Source organism: Heloderma suspectum, chromosome 3 (assembly GCF_057233095.1).
Source record: "Heloderma suspectum isolate Gila_16-S chromosome 3, 16-S_ref, whole genome shotgun sequence".
In the NCBI taxonomy this organism is placed as follows: Eukaryota; Metazoa; Chordata; class Lepidosauria; order Squamata; family Helodermatidae; genus Heloderma; species Heloderma suspectum.
In genome coordinates, this window is record NC_139460.1 from 225207539 (window position 1) to 225230833 (window position 23295).

General features: G+C 44.2%; 1 protein-coding gene across 7 annotated transcripts in view; it reads left to right on the plus strand.

The window, feature by feature from the left end:
• The first annotated feature begins 633 nt into the window (after positions 1-633).
• The window catches only part of TBC1D12 (TBC1 domain family member 12), a 60519-nt gene continuing 37857 nt past the window's right edge, over positions 634-23295 (plus strand). For 3 of the 7 annotated variants that reach the window (XR_014789424.1, XM_084845829.1, XM_084845830.1), the window contains exon 1: positions 634-1745. Coding sequence is in view for 4 of the 7 variants with exons in the window: in XM_084845829.1 (XP_084701955.1) it covers positions 985-1745 (761 nt within the window). In the remaining 3 variants the exon portion in view is untranslated. The remainder of the gene's footprint in view (positions 1746-23295) is intronic. The other 4 variants (XM_084845827.1, XR_014789423.1, XM_084845831.1 and 1 more) reach the window with 4 other exon arrangements.

Genomic DNA, 23295 nt, shown 5'->3' on the forward strand with positions numbered 1-23295 from the left:
GATTTAGACAGAAAAAAGCCCCACAACTTCCAGCATTCCCCAGCCAGCATTTGCTTATGTTATATTTGCTGGCTGGGGAATGCTGGGAGCTGTAGGGCTTTTTTCTGTATAAACCTGAATAGAACTGCGCTCTAAGAGTGCAATCCCATGAATGTTTAGGCAGAAAAAAGTCCTACAACTCCCAGCATGCCTCAGCCACCCATGCTTTTTCTGTCTAAACGTACATGGGATTGCACTCTAAACTTAGTTCGTATCCAACCCCACGTCAATGGGGTTTGATGGCTGGATGGTGCCCTCAGTTAATAAAGAAGAAAAACGGCTGGCTCGCTGGCATCCAAAACGTGTCCGTCATTGTAAAACGCCTGTCACCCGTGGTTACTGGTAAAGAATGACGATGGCCTTGTAGGCCCCTTCCAACCCTAACCATTCTATGACTTATTTTGTTTTTCTATATACGCGTAGTTCAGACGGAATACGGAAACAGGTGTTGTTCAACCGCTACCAAGAGCCAAGCGGAATATGCAGTCGTATACAGCTTCACGCGGGGGCTTTAGAAGATATACGGTACAACGAGAGGATTCCGTCGGTCGGCCTTGGGTGTGACGCGCGGCATCGGTACCGCACCGGATGTTTACACGGCTGCGCTTCCGCACCAGTGACACAGTCTCTATGGTCGGCGGCCGCGGCTATGCCTGCTGATGGGGCTCTAAGCGCCTGCGCGAGCCGGGCCCCCTTAGGCCGCCCCTGCCACCAGCGCCGCTAGCAGCCGTGCCGGAGTCGTATGCGTGGAGCGGTACCGACCGGCGGAGCCGAGGAACGCGGCAGCACCAGCAGCGGCGGCGGCGGGCGCAGCGGCAGCCGGCGCCCCGCCCTCTCCCCGCCCGTGGGTGCCGCCGCGGCGCCGCCGTGAGGGGCCGGCCCGCCTCCTCCCCCTTCCCCGCTCCCCGCCGCGCCGCTGGCTCCCCTGGGGTTCTGCGTCGGCAAATGGTCGGGCCGGAGGATGCCGGAGCTCAGGGCGGCGCAGCCTTGCTTCCCTCGGGCCGGGAGAGGGAGGAGGCGGAGGCGACGGCGGAGGAGGACGACGACGACGCGGAAGCGGACGGAGAGCGGGATGGGAGCCGAGAGGGCCCCGGAGCCCGGCTGCAGCGCTACTTGGCTGGCAAGAGGCCGCCCAACGGGGACGCTTGCGGCGCAGGGAGGATGACCAACGGGGACGCCGGGTTCCTCTTGCTCCCGCCGCCACCGCCGCAGGAGGGCCCGCCGCCCAGCTGCGAGGAGCCGCCGGCTTCGGGGCGCGGGGAGGAGAAGCTCCACAACGGCGGCTGCGCTTTCTTCCTGCCGGGGGCCCAGAGCGGGGCGGCTCTGGAGGAGCCGCTGAAGAGCTGCAGCCTGGCGGGGGCTGCCGCAGCAGCTCCAGCCATGTCGCCGTCGCCCTCTTGCTGCTCCTCCTCGGGGAGCCCTTCGCCGGCTTCCGAGGAGGCTGAGAGCTTGTCCTCCCCGGCGAGGGCGCTCCCTTGCCTGCCCTCGCTGGCCTTCATGGACATCAACCTCAACTCCCGCAACACCTTCGAGGTTAGCCGCCGCCGCAGCGCTCCGGAACATTTGCAGCCGCAGCAGCCACAGCAGCCACCCACCCTTGCCCCCGCGGACAGCGCCAGTGCAGCTGTCGCCGGCCCAGAGGAAGGGGATCGGGCCAAACGACTGGGCGTCATCGCTGGGTCCAGCTTCGCCGAATTCTTCACGAGGTAAATGACTCATACTCCAGCTCCCTGATGCTCCTAGGGAAAAGGTATTGTGTGTGTGCTGCATGCACGAGATGTCAGCCTTGTTCTCGGTAGCTGAACCGGAACAACAGCCATCCTCTTGGCTCTGAGCTTGCTGCCACTAACGCCAGCTAGAACCCCCACGGTTTCTGTAAACACGCATTGAAAGTATGTGTGGGTGGGAATGCTAAATCCCTTTAGCATTACTTACAATTTGTTGCTTGTGGCCATTACGGAGTAATGGAGATCTTAATTATGAGGTCCCTTACCTTTCCCATGAAAACTGGCCAGGTACAGCTTTTTGGGTAATATCATGGTAGTTCAGTATATCCCGTTTACTTATCATGGGACTGATCTGGGGTAAGGAACAGATTTTTAAAAATTAAAAGAAGAAGGAAATGCTTGGTCAAATGCTTGTAGAAGAAGGAAATGCTTGGTCAAGCTATACTAGAGTACTCATTATGATAGGCCCATTGATTTCTATGGAAAGGATTGAGAAGGAGAATTGCTTTAAACATCTGAATATGTGTAAAGGAGGTGTCCTTATTTTACTGAGCCTAAATTTACCAATTCCTGGTTTTCTTAAACTCCTTTATTTAATGCTCGATCTCCAAGGTCAATATTTTTAGAGATGCTTTTTTCTCAACTCAGTCATGTCCCAAGTTGCGGATCTATCCCTAAACATGAGGCTGCAATATCGTGTTTATGTTTCTGGGCTACAGTAATCTGTTTTCTGAACAGAAGATTGCCATGTGGAGAGGGAATTGGGGTAGGGTTCTGTACAAGATGATCTGCTAAATAGTGGAATCCCATGTTCATTGCATTGCTACACACAGCATCTTGAAAGTCAAAGCTATCTTTTGTTGGCTATAATGGATTTGAACTCTGTTTGATTAAAGAAGAATTTGCTAGTTAGAAAATATAGGCAGACTTTTCAAAAGCATGGTGATGCAAAAATCTATATACTGCTCTGTTAGTGTATTGTAAAATATTCAGTAAAATATTATTCTCAGATGTTGCAAAACAAGCACACGTTATAGCCTTCTTTAAGAGTGCAGTCATGGCTGGCTGATGCTAGGAGTTGTAGGACTTTTTTCTGTCTAAGCATGCATAAGATTGCACCCTAAGAGTAGGACTGCTCTTTATGATGTCCTAAAGAACACACCTTGATAAATAACTAGCACTTATTTGATTGGGCCTATCCAGTCCCTCTGCATTTTTTTAGAGTGTTGAAGAACAGTTGAGTAGCCACTAGAACAAGGCATATTTTAACTAGTGGAGGGAGCAATCCTATTGGGATGGGTGGCCGCCTCTGAACTCGGAGGCGACTGCCTATCCAGTGCAGGACAGGCGGAGCGCAGAGGAGGTCTTCTCCTCCACGTTCTGGTCTCCCTGCATTACCAGCTAGATGGCCAGTTTCGGCTGTCTAGCCAGCGTGGTTTGGAGTGGGGAGTGGGGCCAGCTGGCCAATGCATAGGAAGTGTTGTAATGACGCTTCTGCCACCCCGCCCCTCCCTGCCCATGGGAATGCCCTCTTTTCTCCAGCTCTGCATTGCTCTTCTGAGCCCAGAGCCCAGGATGATCCGTGCTGCCTATGAGGTGGTGGGGAGATGGTTTTCTGGGAATCAACCTCAGAATGTGGGTTCCGAGGTCGGTTTCTGAAAACAGAAAAATCCTGTGGCCATCTAGTTGCTGTCTAGCAGCCATAGGATTGCGCCATAAATGCTAATTTTAATTTTCGCTTTCTTGCACATTTCTCTGTAAGGCAACAGATTATTTTTCATTAATAATATTAACTGCATTTGAGGTTCAAAATTTTAAATTTCTGGACTGGGGAAGAAAGTATTCCCATTATAAGCCAGTGTTGCAGCTTTACGCTGTTCTGCCGGCAGGTATGACATTTTCCAAGTTGAGCAACTGCTAGGAACGAAACCGTACGTCATTGTTGGCGATGTTATCGGCCACACTTGGAATCATAGAGTAGTAGGGTTGGAAGGGGCCTGTAAGACCATTGAGTCCAACCCCCTGCTCAATGCAGGAATCTAAGTCAAAGCATCCCTGACAAGTGGCTGTCCAGCTTCATCTTGAATGAAGCTGAACTTGAAGAACGAACATTCTTATTTGTAGTTACAGTGTTGGAACACTTGATAGGTATTGGCATTGCTGGGTGGAATGCAGATAATAACAATTTCACTTTATTAATGTTCCAAGAGGGATTTGAGTTCCCTCATCTTCAAAACATCATTTGATTCCTGGTTATTGAAATTATGTCTTACTAGGCATCGTAAAGGGCAGGGGGTTCAATGCAGATCTTAGAGTTCTTGGTGCTATGTGAAATAATGTGTGCTAGGATAGTTCAGCCTTCTCACCGTACTTTGGACTGGATGTCACTCCCCTAAATGCCCCTGCCATTGATTTCCTTAGGCCTTACATAACTGAAAGAGAGGCAGTGAGGTTGTGGATGTGTGAGAAAAAGGAAGAGAAGGGAGCTCTAATGGACAAAGCTGACGGAAATATCTCACAGACTGTTGTCTGCTGATGTAACTGTTATGTCATTGCCCTGAGCAAAGAATTGGTGGGGAGAGTGTTACATACTGAAAATTCAGCATCACTGTGTGGTCCTTGGGTTGGGTAACAATTAGATGCCATCTTTTTATTTGCTGCTAATAAGATTTTCTTCTTTGTCTTCGTCTTGGCTCTTGCCACATTTCAAATGTTCTTGAAATGTACCGGTTGCTGTTTCAGAAGTTCTCCATAAGCAACCCTCTATTCCAGCTGAAATGCTCACCTCCTCAAAATATAACTTTGTGTGGCAGATGAAGATGTTTGTGGCATCTAGGGAAATGTAAGAGAAAGTGCACAATAGGAGAATGTAGGATTGTACTGTTGCTATTCCTGAACTCCAATCTGGTCTGCTTTGTAGTACTTCCTTCAGTATCCCCCACTGATTTCATTCTAATTGCATTTCCTAAGCAGTAGCAAAGTCATGATGAGTAGAATTATATTAGGAAAGCTCTTCAAATGCAAACAACAAAGAGTACTGAGGCACTTTAAAGACTAACAAATTTATTCTGGCGCAAGCTTTCGTGGATACTGTCCGCTTCACAAAAGCTTATGCCAGAATGAATTCATTAGTCTTTAAGGTGACACAAGACTTTTTTGTTTTTGCTGCAACAGACTAATACAGCTACTCCTCTGGAAATTATTCAAATACAAGAAGTCTGTGAGTAGTTTCAAGAAACATCACATACATCCAGGTCTTGTTATAAATAGAGGTGGTGATGTGAAGTACATGTAGTTTCAAGCCTTCTTCATAAAACAGATTATGTTTTGTTGAACCACCAGGAATAATTTTGAGTGCTCTTTGCAACTTCTTATGCCTACTTCTCAGGGGTGTGAAGCTTACATGCTACTCTAGTGGAAGAAAACCTCAAGGGATTGTTCCACTTAAGATGTAAATATGTAAACACTTGGGTGCATGACTTGCTTACTGTTCCTCTACATTAATAAGTATCCCAGTTAATCACATGCTACGTTGACAAGCAACAGGTGGAAAATTACTATGGTATTTAGGTTTGTGTCCCTGCTGGCACCTAATACAATACCTTCTGAAAGGAAGAAATACCCATTTCTGTACTATGTGAATGGTGAGTTGTGTCTTCTTCTGAGCAAGCCACATTTCCTCTTTGGATTTTTAGTGAACCCTGAGGAAGAGAGGTAGTTCTGGAGTTGCCTTACAACTTTGACTTAGTTGAGCATGTAAATTATAGGCATACTAGTGTAAAGCCCATGTCTCCATGGGCGTTAGTAGTCTGAGAACAATTGGATGAAAATATGTTTGGCTGTTTCCCTTGAGACCGGAACAACTTCCAGGGGACATTTCCTTCTTTCCCTTCCTCTTCTTCTTTCAACTTTCCAATTATGTCCTGCATCAACTTCCCTTCAGTGAGCACCCTAATAATAGGCCCTCTTCCCACTCCATAACAAATGGGCTCTTCCAACCCACCTCCCTCCCTCTCATTCACGCACACAATTAGCCTCCTTCCTTCCATTAACAACACCCTCCCATTACATGAAAACATGGACAGAGCCACCCCTCCTCTGTTCCAGGGAAAGGTAATGTTCCAAGCCCCCACCTAAGAAGCCCCACCCCCACCTTAATCTGGACCTGAAAAACAAAAGGTGAGACTGGGGGGTGGGGGAGAAGAAAAAAACGCCATCTTTCTCTCACCTGCCATCTAATTTGGCACCGGTCTTGCGCCCCACCAACTCCTGCCACATCACCCCTCCCACTGGCCCCATCCTCTCCGCCCCCCACACACACATACACACACACACGCGCGCATACACAAACCCTACCTGTGCGCAGGGCATTATGGGAGGAGTAGCAGAAACCCCTCCCTCTGTCTGATTCATCTTATTCAAAACAATCTGGAGGGGGTGTGGCTGTTTCCCCTAGCAACTGTTCCGAGGCCTAGCAGTGACCCACAAAACCTGCCAGTGAAGTAAAATGAATAAAAACAAGCTCAAACAGAAAAAAAGGAAAGTGGGAGGATGCAGGTAATGGAGGTTGAAAACATGTGATGTCAGATCAGACACTGTTTTGCGCATTCTTTTTAAAAAGATCATTTAGCATTTCTTTAAGTTTCAGGTTGAAAACATGTGATGTCAGATCTCGTGCTGTTTGGCATGGAGCAAATAAACCAGCACTGAATCGTAGAGCAATAGGAGAGTGTTTGGTGTGCAGCAAGTAAACATACTATTTTGCTATTAAAGCCTGAGCTTTCAACTTTTTCAAATTTCAACATTTTCTGCATGTCTACACAGCTGAAGTTCAAAAGAAAAAGAGCAAAATTGGTCTGGTAGATCTTTAGTAATAAGCGTTATACTAACGTATTCTTATATAGATGCTGCAAATTCCTACTGAGAGCTTGATTGAGCCATATTTCTGCCTCCGAGCATATGAAATGGGATGTTAATACAATTGCTTGGGTTATCACCTGCAAATCACATTGATGCTACTTCTGTAGACGTGGGACTTTCAACAAAATGTTGCAGCGTGAAGTGCTCCTATTCAAGGTTCCAGCCACTCCATCTTCCCTCTCCCTCAGTGTTTTGGCTTGTTTCCCCCAATGGTCAGCCAGCATTCTGTGACCATTGAGCATGCTCAGTCCTCATTTGAATGTTTTTGGGGCCCCCCATTCAGTTAAAGTTTTTTTCCCTAGTTTCTTCTGTACTTCTGCTAACCTTGGGGTTTCCTGTGTCCTGCTGATACCTCTCTCTTGTGGGTGGGTTCTCACGTCACTTTAAGCTATGGTGGTTTATAAGCTACTCACAGTACCTTATTTGGAAAATAAGCTACTGTGATTCCTCACACAATCTGACAAATAAGCTATGCAAAGTAGTTTATCTTTTCCCCCCTCGTCCCCCCTCCTACTATAGTCCTCCCACCTGGCTGGGATGGTATCCCACCTTCCTTTGCACTGGATACCATTCCCTGCCAACCCTCGTGCCGCAGCTACATCATATTCCTCTCTCTAATTGGCTGTGCGCTTAGAGGGTATCTACCTTTAACAGTATGTTGATGTGCAAACATCAGCAGTTACTTATTGCCACGATGAGAAATTATTTGTTTGCTGATTTATTCATGCCATGCTGCTCTTAGATGCATAAGATCAGGCCAGATTGTTTTTCTTTTAAGCAGTTGGCAACCTGCCCTAAAAATTTCATTGGACTGTTCACGTAATTTCTATTCCAACTGTCTGATTTTTAACAGCTGGATTTCCATGTTTCTTCCTTTCCCCCTGCCCATCTGCACCCCCACTGCCATCACTCAGGGTTGATTTGATTTAAATCAAATAGACTTAAATCATGATTTAAATCGCTTCTGGGTAGGCCTCAATTTTAATAATTTAAATCAAAGTTTAAATCGCTATTGAGAAAGATCCTATTTTGTGGTTTTGACCGCTCTTGCCAGGTGACTTTGTAGGCAATCTGTTTAAACCATTCTGGAGTGCCAGATGACATGGTAAGCCATGATGGTTAAAATAAACCTCACTGCAGACCATGGCTTATCAGGGTGGCTTATTTTGGCTAAATAAACCACCATGGTTGGGGAAAACCGCTCACAGATGACATGATAAACCATCATAGCTAATTCAGAAAATAAACCATCGTGGCTAATTGTGTTGTGCAGACTCAGTCTTTGTATGAATGGTGCTGTTTGGGTAATACGAACAATTGCACCCTCTCCTGAATATAAAAAAAACAAGGGAGTTATTGAAATTTTAAAGAAGATATTATTTGTAGATTGATTTATGTTCAATGCTATCCATAAGTATTAACCCCCCTTTGTCTTTTCCACATTTTGTTGTGTTACAGCCTGGAATTAAAATGGATTTAATTGGCATTTTTGCCATTTGATTTACACAACATACTTAACACTTTGAAGGTGCAAAATATTTTTAATTGTGGTACAAAAGTTAATGAAACAAAAACGAACTAGCATTTGTTGGTTGCATAAATACCTCCCCCCCAGTCAATGCTTGGTAGAAGCAGCTTTGGCAGCAGTTACATGAGTCTTTGGGGGTAAGCCTATGAGACTTTTGGGGTAAGTCTCTACCAGCTTTGTGCATCTGGATCCTGCAGTTTTTGTTCATTCTTCTTGGCAAAATTGCTCAAGCTCTGTTAGGTTGGATGGGAGCCACTGATGAACAGCAATATTCAAGTCTTGCCACAGATTCTCAATCGGATTGAGGTCTGGTCTTTGGGTCATTCTAAGACATTCAGGTTCTTGTTTTTATACCACTCTAGTGTAACTTTTGTTCACTGTCCTGCTGGAAAGTGAGCCTCTACCCCAGCCCCCTTGCAGACTGAAAAAGGTTTTCCTCTAGAATTGCCCTCTATTTGGCTCCATCCATCTTTCCCTCAGTCCTGACCAGTTTCCCAGTCCTTGCTGATGGAAAACTTCCCCACAGCATGATGCTGCCACCACCACCATGCTTCACTGTGGGGATGGTGTTCTCAGGGCGATGAGCACTGTTGGCTTTGTGGCACACATAGCATTTTGTGGTAATGCTAGAAAGTTCAATTTTGATCTCATCAGACCAGAGAACCTTTTTTCACATGTTTGCTGTGTCTCCCGCTTGCCTTTTGGCAAAATCCAAATGGTATTTGATATGTTTTTTTTTTCCCCAGCAATGGCTTTCTTCTTGCCACTATTCCATAAAGCCCAGCTTTGTGGAGTGTCTGGGTGATAGTTGTCCCATGGGCGGTTTCTCCCATCTCAGCGGTGGATCTCTCCAGCTCCTTCAGAGCTACTGTTGGCCTCTTGGTTGTTTCTCTGACCTTCTTACCTGGTCACTATTTTGGTGGACGGTCTTCTCTAGGCAGAGTCGCGGTTGTGCCATATTCTTTCCATTTTGTAATAATGGATTTATCAGTGCTCCAAGGGATGTTCATAGTTTGGGATGTTTTTAATAACCCAACCCTGATTGGTGCTTCTCCAGAACTTTATGCCAGACTTGTTTTGATAGCTCCCTGGTCTGCATGATGTTTGTTTAGATATAAAAAGGTAAAGGTGTCCCCAACCAGTCGTGTCCGACTCTAGGGTGCGGTGCTCATCCCCGTTTCTAAGCCGAAGAGCCAGCGCTGTCCGAAGATGCTTCCGTAGTCATGCGGCCGGCATGACTGAACACCGAGGTGCATGGAACGCTGTTACCTTTCCCGCCGAGGCGGTACCTATTTATCTACTTGCAATTTCTTGCTTTCGAACTGCTAGGTTGGCAGAAGCTGGGACTGAAGACGGGAGCTCACTCCATCATGCAGCACTCGGGTCTCGAACTGCTGACCTGCCGACCTTCCAGTCTGCAGTTCAGCGTCTTAACCACTAAGCCACCGCGGTCCCTGTTGTTTAGATATACTCTCCAACAAACTCTGGGGCCTTCCAGAAACAGGTGTATTTAATCTGAGATCATGTGACACTTGAATTGCACACAGGTGGACTCCATTCAACTAATTTTGTGACTTCTGAAGGCAGTTGGTTGCACCAGAGCTTATTTAGGAGTGTCACAGCAAAGGGGGTGAATACTTATGTAATCCAGACTTTTCTGTTTTTTTATTTGTAAAATGTATTTTACATTTTGTAAAATATGTAGCTTGTTTCCCCACTTGACATTATGGACTATTTTGTGTAGATCATTGACACAAAATCCTAATTAAATGCATTTTAATTCCAGTTTGTAACTCAACAAGTCAACGGGGGCTGAATGCTTATGCAAGGCACTGTAGTTACATTGGTTTCACACCTAAAAACAGAAGAACAAATCTTAATCTGCTGAGTTTTCACTCTGGAATTTGAATTGGAAGCTGGTATATCTGAACCCCCTTCATGGATCACTGCCTTGTTGTGGTGAAGGGGCTTGCGTAACTCAGTGAAGCCATAAGCTATGCCGTGCAGGGCCACCCAAGACGGACAGGTCATGGCAGAGAGTTCTGACAAAATGTGGTCCACTGGAGAAGGAAATGGCAACCCACTCCAGTATTCTTGCCAAGAAAACCCCATGGAACGTATCACAAGGCTAAAAGATATGACGCTGGAAGATGAGCCCCTCAGGTCGGAAGGTGTCCAATATGCTACTGGGGAAGAGCAGAGGTTATTTCCAAGTAGCGCCAGAAAGAGTGAAGCGGCTGGGCCAAAGCCGAAAGGACACTCAGCTGTGGATGTGTCTGGTGGTGAAAAGAAAATCCAATGCTGTAAAGAACAATATTGTTTAGGAACCTGGAATGTCAGATCAATGAATCAAGGTAAGCTGGAGGTGGTCAGACATGAGATGGCAAGATTGAACATCGACATCTTGGGAATCAGCGACCTAAAATGGACAGGCATGGGCGAATTTAATTCAGGTGACCATAATATCTACTACTGTGGGCAAGAATCCCTTAGAATTCTTGTTGCTTTCGAACTGTGGTGCTGGAGAAGGCTCTTACGAGTCCCCTGGACTGCAAGGAGGTCAAATCAGTCCATCCTAAAGGAAATCAAGCCTGAGTGCTCATTGGAAGGACAGATACTGAAGCTGAAGCTGAAATATTTTGGCCACCTAATGCGAAGAGAAAACTCTGGAAAAGACCCTGATGCTGGGAAAGACTGAAGGCAAAAGGAGAAGGGGACAACAAAGGATGAGATGGCTGGATAGCATCACCGATTCAATGAATATGAACCTGAGCACACTCTGGGAGAGAGCGCAGGACAGGAAGGCCTGGCGTGCTATGGTTCATGGGGTCACGAAGAGTCAGACACGACTGAACGACTGAACAACAACAACAATATCTGAACCATGAGTTGCATTAATAATGGGTTGTAATTCTCTATCTTTGGAGATATGCTGGTGAATGTCTCTTGAGCATGACTTTGCTAACAATTAAGTTACAGCAACTTCCTGTGCATCTTATTGTGATCAAGGGTCACAGTTTGTAGGCATGCTTGAGTCAATGGCACAATCACTTTACCAATTCAGCATGGGGAGGCTGATAACAATCCAGGTTGCTAAAATGAGAGCTCAATGAAATCAGTTATATTTCAATATTTGGCACTCTTGATTAATAACAGATTTTGAATTTTGGTCAGAATATTATGTCACAATGATAATGTTGTTCAGTCGTGTCCGACTCTTCATAACCCCATGGACCATAGCATGCCAGGCCTTCCTGTCCTCCGCTCTCTCCCGGAGTGCGCTCAAGTTCATATTCATTGCATCGGTGATGCTATCTAGCCATCTCATCCTCTGCCGTCCCCTTCTCCTTTTGCCTTCAGTCTTTCCCAGCATCAGGGTCTTTTCCCGTGAGTTTTCTCTTCGCATTAGGTGGCCAAAATATCTGAGCTTCAGTATCTGTCCTTCCAATGAGCAGTCAGGGTTGATTTCTTTTAGGATGGACTGATTTGACCTCCTTGCAGTCCAGGGGACTCGTAAGAGTCTTCTCCAGCACCACAGTTTGAAGGCATCAATTCTTTGGCGCTCAGCCTTCCTTATAGTCCAGCTCTCACAGCCATACGTTGCTACTGGGAAAACCATAGCTTTGATTAGACGGACCTTTGTCGGCAAGGTGATGTCTCTGCTTCTTACTATGCTGTCTAGGTTTGCCATAGCTTTCCTCCCAAGGAGCAAGCGTCTTTTAATTTCATGGCTACAGTCACCGTCTGCGGTGATCTTGGAGCCCAAGAAAGTAAAATCTGTCACTGCTTCCATTTCTTCCCCTTCTATATGCCAGGAAGTGATGGGGCCAGATGCCATGATCTTAGTTTTTTTAATGTTGAGTTTCAAACCAGCTTTTGCACTCTCCTCTTTCACCCTCAACAAGAGGCTCTTGAGATCCTCTTCGCTTTCTGCCATTAGGGTGGTATTGTCTGCGTATCTGAAGTTGTTAATAATTCTCCCAGCAATCTTAATTCCGACCTGTGATTCATCGAACCCGGCGTTTCTCATGATGTGCTCTGCATATAAATTAAATAAGCAGGGCGACAATATACAGCCTTGTCGTACTCCTCTCCCAATTTTGAACCAGTCGGTTGTTCCGTGTCCGGTTCTTAGTGTTGCTTCTTGACCCTCGTACAGGTTTCTCAGGAGACAGGTAAGGTGGTCTGGTACTCCCATCTCTTTCAGAATTGGCCACAGTTTGTTGTGATCCACACAATCAAAGGCTTTAGCGTAGTCAATGAAGCAGAAATAGACATTTTTCTGGAATTCTCTTGCTTTCTCCATGATGCAGTGAATGTTGGCGATTTGATCTCTAGTTCCTCTGCCTCTTCGAAAACCCGCTTGTACTTCCGGTAGTTCTCGGTTCACATGCTGCTGAAGCCTAGCTTGTAGGATTTTGAGCATGACCTTGCTGGCATGTGAAATGAGCGCAATTGTATGGTAGTTTGAACACTCTTTGGCACTGCCCTTCTTTGGAATTGGAATGTAAACTGACCTTTTCCAGTTTTGTGGCCACTGTTGAGTGTTCCAGATTTGTTGGCATATTGAGTGCAGCACTTTAACAGCATCATCTTTTAGGATCTTAAATAGCTCAGCTGGAATACTGTCATCTCCGCTAGCTTTGTTGTTACTAATGCTTCCTAAGGCCCACTTGACTTCACTCTCTAGGATGTCCGGCTCAAGTTCAGTGACCGCACTATCATGGCTATCAGGGACATTCAGATCTTTCCTGTATAGTTCTTCTGTGTATTCTTTCCACCTCTTCTTAATCTCATCTGCATCTGTTAAGTCCCTGCCTTCTTTGTCCTTTATCATGCCCGTCTTGGCACAAAACGTTCCCTTGAGATCTCCAATTTTCTTGAAGAGATCTCTAGTCTTTCCCATTCTATTGTTTTCCTCGATTTCCTTGCATTGTTCATTTCAGAAGGCCTTCTTGTCTCTCCTTGGCATTCTCTGGAACTCTGCATTCAGTTGGATATATCTTCCCTTTTCTCCCTTGCTTTTTGCTTCCCTTCTTTACTCAGTGACTTGTAAAGCCTCATCAGACAGCCACTTGGCTTTCTTGCATTTCTTTTTCTTTGGGATGGATTGAGTTGCTGCCTCCTGAACAATGTTACAGACCTCCGTCCATAGTTCCTCAGGCACCCTGTCTATCAGGTCTAATCCCTGAAATCTATTCCTCACCTCCACTGTATATTCATAAGGGATATGATTGAGGTCATACCTGAATGGTTTAGTGGTTTTCCCTATGTTCTTCAATTTAAGCCGAAATTTTGCAAGAAGCAGCTCATGATCTGAGCCACAGTCAGCTCCAGGTCTTGTTTTTACTGACTGTATGGAGCTTCTCCATCTTTGGCTGCAAAGGACATAATCAATCTGATTTCGATATTGACCATCTGGTGACGTCCATGTGTATTGTCGCCTCTTGTGCTGTTGGAAAAGAGTGTTTGCTATGATCAGCGTGTTCTCTTGGCAAAACTCTATTAGCCTTTGTCCTGCTTCATTTTGTACACCAAGGCCATGCTTGTCCGTTATCCCGGTGATTTCTTGACTTCCTACTTCAGCATTCCAATCCCCTATGATGAAAAGGACATTTTTTTTGGTGTTAGTTCTAGAAGGTGTTGTAGGTCTTCATAGAACCAATCAACCTCAGCTTCTTCAGCATCAGTGGTTGGGGCATAGACTTGAATTACTGTAATGTGGAATGGTTTGCCTTGGATTCATACAGAGATCATTCTATCGTTTTTGAGATTGTATCCCAGTACTGCTTTTCCCACCCTTTTGTTGACTACGAGTGCTGCTCCATTTCTTCTAAGGGATTCTTGCCCACAGTAGTAGATATAATGGTCACCTGAATTAAATTCGCCCATGCTTGTCCATTTTAGTTCACTGGTTCCCAAGATGTCGATGTTCAGTCTTGCCATCTCATGTTTGACCACCTCTAGCTTACCTTGATTCATTGATCTTACATTCCAGGTTCCTAAACAATATTGTTCTTTACAGCATCGGATTTTCTTTTCACCACCAGACACATCCACAGCTGAGTGTCCTTTCGGCTTTGGCCCAGCCGCTTCACTCTTTCTGGCGCTACTTGGAAATTCCCTCTGCTCTTCCCCAGTAGCATATTGGACACCTTCCGACCTGAGGGGCTCATCTTCCAGCATCATATCTTTTAGCCTTGTGATACGTTCCATGGGGTTTTCTTGGCAAGAATACTGGAGTGGGTTACCATTTCCTTCTCCAGTGGACCACATTTTGTCAGAACTCTCCGCCATGATCTGTCTGTCTTGGGTGGCCCTGCACGGCATAGCTTATGGCTTCACTGAGTTATGCAAGCCCCTTCACCACAACAAGGCAGTGATCCATGAAGGGGCACTATGATAATATATTTAGCAATTTAGAATTTCAAAATATCATAGTGTTAATCAAGCCACTTAAGTACTCTGCCATGTAGGTATGTATTGGAGACAGTTTATGTAACAATGGTAAGGCAGCAATCCTATGGCTGCTAGTTTGTGGCTGGACGGCCATAGGATATGTCGGTTTCCAGGAACCGACCTTGGGGCCCGCGCTCCAAGGTTGGTTTCCTGAGAGCCAACCTCCCCCCCCCCGCTGCCTTGGAGGCAGCTCGGAATGGCCCCATGCTCCGTGCTCGGAAGAGGAGTGCGGAGCGGCGAAAACATGGCGTTCCAGAGTGTGGAAGGCAGAAATGCTGGTACAACATCCTATGTGCTGTCGGGCAGCCACTTCCCCTGCTCTGCCTTCCCGCGGCTAGACAGCCGAAATCAGCTGTATAGCCACAAATGTAGGGCGGCTGAAGCGCGGTGGGGATGATCCCCTCCGTGCTTCTCCTGCCCTGCACTGGATAGGCGGTCTTCTCTGAGTTCGGAAGCAGCCGTCTGTCTCCATAGGATTGCGCCCTAAGGGGCTTTTGATGTCCTTGATTTATGCATTTTTTAATTTAACATAAGGATGACTTTTTTTCCTTATAAATGAGCATTCATGAGCATTACCACATAGGATTACAAATGGAAATTAGAGCATATGGATAAAAGACCAGTAAGAAAAGACACAAATAGCAAAATATAAGTGTTGGAAACTTCTCTCTCCTTTCTTTTTGTTCTTATACAGGTACCAAAGTACAGTAATATGTATTAGCATATTTCATGCATATTTTCTTAGATCTCACTAAGTCCTATTGAACATAATGGAACTTACTTCTGAGTAGACGTACAAAGGATTGTGCTGTAAGCTGTATTAGGCCATCAGATTTTTTACATGTCCAATGCTGCCAAATTGGTGCTATGAGAGAGAACTTAAATAAATGTGTTCTAGACATTGCTTGCTCATTTCCAAATTGAATAGAGGAGATTATGTAGATACACTTCCCCATTCAATTACCAGCCTGTTTGGGGATAGGACATCACATAACCTACTTGAAAAGCTGTTAAACTTGAATGTTGGAGCAGTCCAATGTGCCGTGGCATGTTTTACCGTGCTCTAGCTTGCAGTTGTGGTTTTTCAGGAATCTAATTTTGTTCCAATTAAAACAAATTAAATTGACAGAAATGTAGGTTAAAAGCCATAACTTATCACCTTGGTGGTCTTGTGCCACTGTATTTTGTTAGTGCAATTCTGGTAGCATAGTTGAAGCCAAATGTTCTGTAGTTTTAATTCACATTGATTGCAGATTCAAGTTGTTTTTCCTGGTGTGATGTAATGTTTCTCTCTCATATTTGTGGAGGTGGTACTTATCTGTGTACTGAATTACTTTCACAGGTATCAGTTTTACTTTTGTCTCAGCTAGATCGTGTTGGAAAATGTTCTGGTCTACCAGAGTGAGACTACTCACTATAAGTGAGTAGGAGCCATGAATGTTTTTTCCCCCCTAGGTCAAATATTAATTTCTAATTTGATTTATTAAACCTGGTTTTAAACTTTGATTTTCTGTATATCTTTTAAATTATTACAAGATAGGTTTTTTTCTGTAAACAGAACTGTAGGTCATATGTAGATATTTACAGATACCAGTCTACAAACATCTTAAGCGTGATATAAGTATTTCAAGTAAAGCATATATTCTAGTTCCAGGCACAATTAAGTACATGCAAGGCTGTAGAAACCAATGAGCAATATGTAGGATTGTAGCCAGGGTCCGTAGTGCAGCCCTATGTGTACCAACTAGACTCTTTCATTGTTAGAGTGCCTAAATCAGTAGAAAAATAACCCAAATGCAAATGTTGTAGTCCCAAGATGTTATGCACTACTAATTTTCCTTGTAATATTCAACATTCATTTACCTTTCTTCCACAGTTTGTCTTTCTCTCTCTCTCTCTCTCTCTCTCTCTCTCTCCCCCTCCCTCTCTCTCCCCCTCCCTCTCTCTCTCTTTTACAAGGAGTGGGCTGGTAAGAGGGAATGGAGGAAGTATAGGTGGAACTTGACACACCCTTTGAATGGTATGAGTCAAATTGGCAGCTATCCTGTGTGGAGATGTATATTATGTCTAACTGTATTCCATTAACTGAGCTAAGCTAAATCTCTAACGTTAATAGATAATGTGTTTTATGTCTGCTTCAGTATATAGAATACAGAAGATGAACCTAGATAACTGTAGTTAGAAACAAAGTCTTGAATGTTGTCATTAAACGGAAAGCAAGGTAGAAGTAATCAATGTCATATTGGGCAACACTGTTTCAAATAGGAGCTGTTTGGTCTCACTGGTGCAACCTATTGAAATTATTGCTCATAGGCAATGGTAAACAGGTATTGGTTTAGGACCATGGTGGGCAACCTTTTTGGCTTTGAGGTCCACATGATGTGGTACATAGGGGTCTACATGCTGGTGGTGGATGGGGCTTTGGCTGGCAGTGATGTGCAGAGCTGGTGGTGAGTGGGGCCTAGACGCCTGCATACAAATGTGTACAGATAGCTGGCCACCCCCACCCCCAATCTTGATTAAGATCACCCCCAGCACTGCTATTAAGCTTTCCCCTACAAGAGAGGGGGCCTCTCTAACCCATGGTTTGTCTCAAGCATGTAAAAAGATGCTCTAGTCCTCTGTATTTTGTAGATTCTCTTTCAAGAATCTTATCATTGAGAGAGAAAGAGAGACCACATAATATGACCTAGAGTGGACTAGTGTCTGTTTTAGGATCCAGGGGAAGCTAGAGAGGTACACCAGCTATAAAAATTTGGCAGTAGGGGGAGAATTGGGGGAGGGCAGCTAGGGCATTGGCAAGCTGTAGAAGAAACTCTCTAATGCCACATTTGGCCCAGGGGTTCCCACATATATGTTAGGACCTAAGTAAGTTCTAAAGTGCTATTGATGATATCAAGTATATGAAGTGTAAAACTGTTCAACAAATGACACCTTCTGTAACCCTATAACTGCAGGGATCCTAAGTACCTAAATACTACTTGCACGTTGTAAACGTAAAAGCTCCACTGATTAGTGTCTGATTTTCAAAGATCATTCATGTCTTCTGTCATGGAACTGGAGGTCTTCATCAGTGTATTGCTTTGTTCTTTTGGTTCTCATAGGTGGTGGTCACATTTGGTAAAGCACTTTTAATGATAAGGCTATATTGTTCTTCCATTGAATAATATGTAGATACGTTTCCAGAGCAAGTCACCAAGCAATTGCATGTGTCCAAAGGCCAAGTTGTTTATACCAAACCTGTAACTGTTTTTATACTCACTAGACTTGTTCAGTTTTATGGGTTGTCTCTGTATATTAAATATATAATTCTTTACTGGTAAAACAAGGAAAATTGTACAAATATTGTGCTGAAAACTTTGTTTGGTGGCGCAGCATTGGCCAAAGAACTTGATATAAAGTAGCACTAACCTAATTGCATCTGAACAATTGGACATGTCTCCTTGTTACATTTATATGTGTATTGGTAACAGCAGGACTTCTAGCTCAATTAGCTTATAAGTACATTAGCTGCTTACTTAGAAACCCACCATCACTTTAAACTTTGAAGGACCTGTCTGTGCAAGTCATTCCTAGGGATTATACGTGAATGTGGGGAGGAATTCTGCTTCTTAAGGGGCTTCTTTCTGTAATGTCCCCTTGACTGATATGCTAAAGAGGGAATGTGAGAAGCACCCATGTAAGTGCCAGAAAAGAGAAAATAAAATGCTGGTGTTTATAAAGTGGTTTCTCTGTTTGTTCTGCACAATGATGATGCTATTAAAACATACAAGGAATGGCAAAAGAAATTACATAAGTCTTCAGAATAGGTGAATGTCTAATTCTGCTCCTAAGACAGAACTATAGATAGTTATAATCATTCAGCAAATAGTATAAGTGTTAGAATACACAAGTGTGAGTATTTAGTTAGTTTTACATTCAGTAATTAAACATGCACTTTTTTGTGTTCCTCCTTAAATTTTTGTTACCTAGTCCTGCTTAATCATTCTTGTCTCAATTGTGTAGTGGCAGTTGATTCTGCAGCCTGTGATTATCTCTGCACAAACTTGTGCTACGGTAGGAGGAACTGAGTGATCTTGTATGTTTCGAAGCTAGGCAGCAGGTTTTTCAAATTAGAGGTTGTGTCCTTGTGAAGGAGAGAGTAAAAGATCTCACCGTAAGTGATGTGGGATGAAACATTTTCTGGAAAATGTTCCAGTGCTTTATTTTTATGTGAAAAAAAATTGTTCTACAAGTTCGTTAGTAAAAATGAATGTAGGCCAATTGTAATACGATATTAGGCAAGCTTTCAGTTTAATATTTTTCAGGTGATTGTCCTTAGCAAGTATGTGAGAGAATACATATATGTCAGTGATCTACATATATGTCTCAGAGTTGAATGGAACTAAGACATAGCGACAGCAAAATTGAAGGTGCTCCAACAACCTTAGTAGAAGAGGGTTGAACTTTGTTAAAATAGATGGGTTGTTGTCAGCATGTCATGGACATTCCTTTGGGCTGGGAAAATTAATTAGTGTGTTAACAGTTTTCAGTACCTTTGTTTCTCTCCCTGAAATTTAAACAATGCAAGGGAAGTACATGCTATTGTCTTTAAATTTTCAGAAGCATTTCAATAAAAATCTACATAGTACAACATTTAAATCACATTAGGTGTGCTTTAATCCCCCCCCCCCAATACTTCAGGTCAAATACATGTGGGTGTATTGGGACAAAAAACCCAAATAAAAATAACGTAGCATGTGTAAAATAAACTTGCTAAATTAGATCTCTGTTGGGCAGGGTTGGCAGTCTTTGGCCCTCCAGATGGTTTGGCCTTCACCTCCCCTCAGCTTTAGTCAGAAGTTGCCCACTCCTGCAGGCAACAGAATATTTTCTAATGCAAATTGAAACATTTCCTAAGCAAATTACCCTATCCAAATAGACCTAATTTGTATTGGATTTTTTCCCAGAAATTTTTCCAATTCAGAATTTTCTGGAAAACGCACATCACTGCTCAACCTTGTGTGACTGGGCATTGTTTTGAATACACTCTAGCCAGTTCCTCCCATGTTCACTATGTATACAGTTTCACATGCCTTCATGTTCATAGTATAATATATGAATACATGAGCTCAGATTTCTGCGAGTATCACATCCTATATATGAAAGTTTATGGTTGCTGTGTATTCCTACAAAAGTGAAACAGGTTATTCCAAGCATACTAGAGCTACCTTTAACTAGGTCTGGGCAGAACGTAGATCTGGATCTACTGGTAGATCTCTGGATGGCTTTCAGTAGATTGGAAAAGATTGTTTAACAATAGCAGCAACAAAATTAATTCCCCTCCTCTGTAAATTGTGTTGCTGAAATGAAGAAAGCTTGGGATAACCAGGAATGGATTTTTGTGTGGAAGGACTGTGAGCTCCATTCAGTTCTGGTACTTAAATCATATTATTGAGCTCAGAATTCTTTGATTCTAAGTGTATACGTTTTGCATTATGAGCTGGTTGGTGGCTCTCAGGGTTTTACTAAAGAGCAAAGTTGATCTCGCAAGCCTGATGTCTGTTTGCTCCTGCCTTACAGTTGTCAACCTCATTAGAACGCACACCGTGTTGCTTGCTAATTACCAATATATGAGTCTTGTATACACTTCAGTTAGCCTATTCTTCAGCTTATCTCAGGCAAGCATAGCATCTCGAGATTCCTGTTGATTCCACAACACTGTAGAAGTCTAGTTTTCACTGAGGTCATAAACTTGTGTCTGGGCTGGACCACAGGTTGAGGTTTGCGTGAGTTGAATGTTCCTCCATATAAAATAACTCCCTCCACATACAAAGCTAGGATGTCAGAGAAAAGGCTAAGCTACAACCTTTCCTCCTCACATGCTAGCTTTCTATTTGAAGGAAATGTGTGTCACATCCCCATACACACCCCTGCAGTCTCCCCAGATATATGCTTACCACCTCAGTGAGGACTAGAACAGGGGCCTTGGGAAAGAGTCCAAACTGCAGATGCAGCAACACTGTAATGTTAAGCATGTAGTTCTGATTCTCCATCTTCTGGCCTTTAAATGTCTCTTAGTTCTTTAAGGCTGCAACAGCTGCACAGAGCTGGCTGCAGGTTTAGGTTCTCTAATTTCTTCTAATCTAGAACAGGGAACATTTGAAGTGTCCTGCTTGTATAGTACAATGTAGTTTCTATGCAGGTGCTTGCCACAGAGCAGTTGCTACTTGCCCACACAAGTGAGTGGCAGGTTATGACCCAGGATTAAACTTGCAATAGATGAAGAAGAAGCTTCATTAACAGCAATAAAAGCACTCTGAATAACTTTAGCTTTATGAAACCAAGTTGAGAACATTTTCATTCTAATGTGTAAAAGCTGGCAGAACCAATCAGTGTGCGTCAGATACATTAAATACTTGTCCAGTTTACCTTTGGACTCAGGATTCAGAGTTCAGTTTAAAGTTATTGCATGAATGGCTGTTAAATTATTACCTACTGTAAGGAACACATCAAATACAAGGATGACTGTCACTAGGGAAAGCATCACGTGAGCAGTTACGTTGGGTTAGAGTCTTTCACCCAAATTTGACAGATATTTTCAATCAATCTGCGAAATTTGCCTCCTTGTTATGACTCTGCACCCCTTCCCACCAAACCATTACAGCCTTTTATTTCCCAAAGTGCTGTCAAGGATGTAACCTGTTGCCTTATATTGTCTTTACAGTGGTGATGGAGGGCCTTAGGAACTCTATTTTTTTTTTGGTGGGGGATGACTCAGCTGAAGCAGTGAGCCTCTTGCTGCCGTGGCATGCTCCAGTTTCTGTTCCAGTGCTTCAAAGCCTGGATTGGCAGCTTGGATAGCTCTGGGAGCAATGCTCTACCTTAGAAATCACAATAAAGCACCAGGGTGGCTGGACATGCATGGCATCTTTCATCTTCTCTCTCTCCCCCCCCCCCAGAAATGCTTTGAAACAAAGGTAGGGAGGGAAGTGTATGAACAGGTGATGAGGAAAAGAATCCAGGAGGGGAGTGTCAGAATCATAGCTTCCAAGCACCTTATTTGCAACTGAAGTATTAAGGGAATTCATTTGAATACTGTGTTGACTAATGCTCCTATGCAATAGTGGTTCTTTCTTCAAAGGTCAGATATTAATTGTATCTGTTATAGGGTATCTGTGGTGCTGAAAGTTCCCCAAAGGCTCTGGCAGTATGTTGGTGCATTTGAAGTGGCAGAGGCAATGATGAAAAGATCAGACTTCACCTTTTTCTGCCTAGTGTTAATGCCAGTTAAGATACTATAAATTCCTATGATAGTTGAATCAAAGGCCGCGTTTGGATGTCACGACAACCGTGGTGGCTTAACAAGCTACTCACAGTAGCTCATTTTTAAAATAGCCCATGATGCTCCACCACATGACTGGGCAAATAGGCTACTGTGAGTAGCTTATTAAGCTACTGTGTGTAATTTGACTCACCCTCCACCCCCTGTCCTGCTGAAGTCCTCCCACCTGAGCAGCGGTGCTGTTTCACCTCTAAAGTGCTGGACGTTTGCAGGGTCCAAACAAAACTTCATACACAGCCTCCCCAGTCAGGAGGCACCAGATCCACCAATGAAACCCTGCACAGTCACTCACCAAGCAGTGAAAATCCTGAGTGCAATAAAAGGGGTGGTGGTGGCTAAAAAACCTTGAGGGTTTGCAGGATCAAGACCGAACTCCACACACAGCCTTTCCTAGTCGGTCCACCATCAAAACCCTGCACAATTACCCCAGGGGAGTGAAAATCTCAAGTTCAGCAAAAGGGAGGAGATGCCTGTAACACCATAGGGTTTGCAGGATCAAGACCAAAACTCATAGCCATCCTCCCCTACTCAGGAGTAGGGGAGGCACCCTCAAAACCCAGCACCTTGACACTGACAGCGTTGAAAATCTAAGGTGGCTATTAAACCTGGCATGACCAGGACAAAGCTTCATAGACATGTAATGCTCATTTGCTAAGGCGCTAAAGCGCTATTCTCCCCATAGCCATTGCTGGCAAAGAGGCTTTAATGTCTTTCCAGTACTGCAATTGCGAATTCACACAATTGCGCAAATTCACAATTGTGTGCATTTGCAAATGCAGTACGGGGAAGACATTAAAGCCTCTTTGCCATCATTGGCTATGGGGAGAATTGTGCTTTAGTGCTTTAGTGAATTGAGTGTTATATCTTTATGAAGCTTGGTCCTGATCCTGCAATCCTCCAAGGTTCTATAGGCACCTTGGATTTTCCCTGCTGGCAGTGTCAGGGTGCTGGGTTTGAGGGTGCATCAGGTGCCTCCTGAGTAGGAGAGGTTGTTTATGAGGTTTGGTCCCGATCCTGCAACCCCCCCAATGTTTTCTAGCCACCTTGGATTTTCATTGCTGTCAGGGCACTGGGTTTTGGTGATGTATTGTGTGCCTCCTGAGTAGGGGAGGCTGACTATGAGGTTTGGTACCAATCCTGCTCATTTCTCCCCATCTACACTGTTGGCTTGGTCACTTTAACATGTTCCTAAGCACTAAGCCAGAGAAGAGAAGAGCAGCAGGGGTTTTGACCACTGTTCCCACACATCTCTATAGCTGGCCAAAATAACCCATGGTGACCACCAGATGACAACATCA